We start from the raw sequence: 3,998 nt of genomic DNA, 5'->3' as shown, positions 1-3,998 counted from the left end.
GTCACATGTGTATGAAGGTGGATCAAACAAGCTAATCTTAAATGTCAAAGTAGAGAGGATCCTAGTAGGCCTATTTATTTTCATTCATTACACAATATGAATAAGCTATGCAGACAGTTGTAAAGAAAGAACATCTTTTTCTTCTGTTCTCTACTTGTTATAGTTACACAGTATTAGGGGTGTGGGCTGTATTAAAAGTATCCACTGTTCTCCCATGCTCTAACACACAGTAACGATGAAATGTGTGCTGTTCTCACATTCTTCCTCTGTATGTACACATAAACAACAAGGCAGGGGAATATAAAAGGAATTTATTTTATTGTTTGGGTACATTATTGTTCAGTGTACATGCTCACATCTGAAACAAACTTTACGTGCTTGATAACTCTCCCACCCCGCAGACATCTACACACCAATAATGATTTATATTCATAGCGGCAAGTGCTATGTAGCTCCACATAGGGGACACAGGAAGTGACATATAGCACCTTCATGCGGCGTCGGAACCGCATAGCAAATTCACAGCCGCACCGGCAGAGCTCCAGAATGTGCAACTCGGCCGGCTCACACCCGGACGCGCTACAAGTGCGAGGGCCCGCCCAACGCTGCTTGCAGCTTTAATTGCAGATTAAAGTCGTCCAAAAAAATCCCATTGATTTACATGCATTTTATATCACCATAACCACAAGTCCGATTGACACCAAATTTGGGTCAATTGTTCCCCATGGGGCCCTGATGACACCTGACAAATTTGGTGCACTTCAGCCAAAAGGTGGCGCTATAATTGAAGCTGAAATGCCGTGGAAAAGCACATTCATTTGAATGGGATTTTCAACCATGGCACATGTTGCCTAGGTTTGGAATGGCCGATCAACACCAAACGTGGGGACCTTATGTGGCACGACTTCCCGAAGGGCTGTGTGAAATTTGGTGTCAATCGGCCTCTAGGTGGCTCTATTAATTGAATATCAGATAACGCTCCCATAGACATCAATTCATTTTAAATCTTCATAATCACAACACCCTTTCATTTCAAACTCTGGCAGTTTATTCCCCGCGGGTCCCCCGAGCCATGGCGGGGCGCCCTGGTCGACTCGCACGCCCTACGCGGGGCAAGGGGACGGTTTGCGCCGGGAGGCTTGGATCCTGCTTACAACTGCTTGCAGTTCTAGTTATGTTTATAATGGTTTTGCAGGAAACCCCTCATCCCTTGGCTGTGGTATGCACGTCAACTCCAGCGGAGGTCAGATGTACCAGCAGCAGGTCCACCAGGGCATACAGCAGGGGGTGGCCTCCCACCCAGCCTACCAGGGACAGCAGCACTTCTCTGACAACCCACCTTACACAGACAACAACAACACTAATGCTGGCTCCATGGCCTGCCTCTACCAGAACTACCAGGTGGGATGAGTTTTATTTTGGCTTCTGTAGCATTTCAAGATGTTTTAAAAAATTAGAAGTCATGTTGTGACGTTGCTGTTGTGTGCATAGCAGGGGATGTTGTCGCACCCACAGTTCGGGGAAGGGCAACAGCCCCAGGTTGAGGGGCTTCCAGCGTGTGCACCTGGCTCTGACAGGGGCCCAGGTGGAGGACCAGAGTCGGTGGACGCCATCTACAGGGCTGTGGTGGACGCCGCCAGCAAGGGCATGCATGTTACCATAACCACCACGGTGAGTGGGACCACGCAGGCGAGTTCAGTGCCTGCCCTCAGCGCCATGAGTGCCTTCACTGCCTCTTTAGGGGAGCCCGTCAACCTCCCCAAAGCCGTTAGCACAGTCCTGCATGGGCACTTGGAAGGGGAGGCGTTACCCCAACAAGCCAGGCCAAGGCAGGTGAGACTGGGACGGGGTCAGAAGAATATGGATCCAGGGAAGAGCACTCCAGACGGCCCCGAGGCCAACGACTACTTCCGTTCTCCTGGCCGTGGAACCCCCAGGGGTCAGTGGGAGGGGGAGACGCAGCAAGGAGGAGGCTTCGACCCTCATAGCAACAACAGCGCCTGGGGTGGTGAGGAGTTTCTGGAGTGCTCTACCCAAGTGAGGAGTAGTCCATGCATGGAGCGACCCGCCAGCCTCGCCCCCGCCCCACCCTGCCCCACTGAGGGGTCCAGCGACCATGGTCTCTCCATGGGCCATGATAAGGCCTTTCTCGATGATGGCTATCGCTTCAACAACTGCAGTCGGATACCTGCTAACTACAAGGAGCGTCTGGAGCAGATGGTGGAACGCTGCGCTCACATCAATGGTGCCACAACCCACTTCAACACCCGGGGTTACGGAGAAGTCCTGGGCCCCCCACGGCAGGAGCTGACAGGGGACGACCAGTCGCCCAGCTCATCCACTAGCCTGGAAGGGCCTCTGGCCACAGCCAAAGACTATAGTCACTACAACGGCCATTTCAACGGTATGGCGCCCAGCCCCTCGGACACAAAGAGCCTGAGCAGCGAGGAGGACCTGCGGCAGCCGGACTCTCCTTCCTCAGAACTGCTTCACTACCGGTCCAGGACCTTCAACATGGGAGAGCTGGTCTGGGGCCAGTTGAAGGGCTTCCCACCCTGGCCTGCTAAGTTGGCTGGGGACGAGCAAGTGCACAGCGCTGCTATGCAGCTGCGGGAGCAGGCCAAGGTGAGAAAAACGTCTATGACCACCTGTCATCACTTTATAAGCCAACTCGAATTTTCAGACTAGATAAGACTGACTTGTGAGTGACGGCTACTTCAGTATTCTTAACAAACTTACCAGCCGGCAACATTCCCTATAAAGCCATATCTTAAGTTTTATAGATTCTTGTTACAGCTAATTATTTTCCTATGTAAAATGGATGCCTGCCAGAAAGGCAAGCTGACAGAATACGTTATATTTGACTGTAACCAAGTTTTCTCCCAATAGAAACCTATTGGAACACTGAAAAGTCAGAAGAAAACAAGCATTTTTGTCCACTGGCCATAGTGGCAGATGGATTCCAAAATGCTCCAAACTATTTCACCTGCCAAATCTGAATTTCAGAATAGAAAAGGTCTTACTAATGACTGCCAGATTAACTGATGGACAGTACAACAAATTCACCATCATTTTCTGGCTGTTGTCATTCTCAATATACTACCAAATGGTCCTTAATGTACTCTGATGTTTTCTCTTGTCTCGATCCAGGTAGAGCCAGAGAAGCTGAAAACACTAACTCACGACTTTGACCGAGCTGCCAAAAGAGGCCTGAAGTAAGTATATATGCACACCATATTGTTGCTTTAGTAAAACAATTTTAAACATCACACTAGATGGTCTATGATTCTGTGCTGTATTTTAAACAAGCTGAAAGTTACAGGTTGCAGCTTAAATCTTATATCGTCTGTCTTGCTCATATTATTGCCTTATTGACCCTAAGTCACACCCTTAGTTACTGTTGCTACACATTTTAAGCTTTCCAGTTTAGCATTGCACATAGGCAGTTTGCAATGATAACTAGGGTTGGGTATCGTTTAAAGTTTTACGATACCAGAACCAAAACCAGTACCCTTTAAGTGATACCGAAACCAATATAGTACTTCATTTGATACCTTGTGTAAAATGCCACATAGTGAAGCCATAGTAGTTGATTAGTAGCATTATTATTAGGGCCCAAACACGACCGTGTGAGGTCCCTATTGAATTTGCTAAGATTATTAGGGCCCGAGCACGACCGTGTGAGGTCCCTATTGAATTTGCTAAGATTATTAGGGCCCGAGCACGACCGTGTGAGGTCCCTATTGAATTTGCTAAGATTATTAGGGCCCGAGCACGACCGCGTGAGGTCCCTATTGAATTTGCTAAGATTATATATTTTTAGGGCCCGAGCACGACCGCGTGAGGTCCCTATTGAATTTGCTCAGATTATTAGGGCCCGAGCACGACCGTGCGAGGTCCCTATTGAATTTGCTCAGATTATTAGGGCCCGAGCACGACCGTGCGAGGTCCCTATTGAATTTGCTCAGATTATTAGGGCCCGAGCACGACCGTGCGAG

The 3,998-nt window shown here is 48.9% G+C and overlaps 1 protein-coding gene across 3 annotated transcripts in view; it reads left to right on the top strand.

The window, feature by feature from the left end:
* The window catches only part of LOC123977727 (methyl-CpG-binding domain protein 5-like), a 51,683-nt gene extending 48,096 nt beyond the window's left edge, over window positions 1–3,587 (top strand). For 2 of the 3 annotated variants that reach the window (XM_046060653.1, XM_046060661.1), the window contains exons 6-8: window positions 1,196–1,401; window positions 1,492–2,625; window positions 3,151–3,587. In XM_046060653.1, the coding sequence (XP_045916609.1) occupies window positions 1,196–1,401; window positions 1,492–2,625; window positions 3,151–3,219 (1,409 nt within the window). In that variant the 3' untranslated portion in view covers window positions 3,220–3,587. The remainder of the gene's footprint in view (window positions 1–1,195; window positions 1,402–1,491; window positions 2,626–3,150) is intronic. The other variant, XM_046060669.1, reaches the window with a different exon arrangement.
* Window positions 3,588–3,998: the final 411 nt, after the last annotated feature.

This window comes from Micropterus dolomieu, linkage group LG01 (genome assembly GCF_021292245.1).
Source record: "Micropterus dolomieu isolate WLL.071019.BEF.003 ecotype Adirondacks linkage group LG01, ASM2129224v1, whole genome shotgun sequence".
NCBI classification, from domain to species: Eukaryota; Metazoa; Chordata; class Actinopteri; order Centrarchiformes; family Centrarchidae; genus Micropterus; species Micropterus dolomieu.
This window is presented reverse-complemented; position numbering and strand designations above follow the sequence as displayed.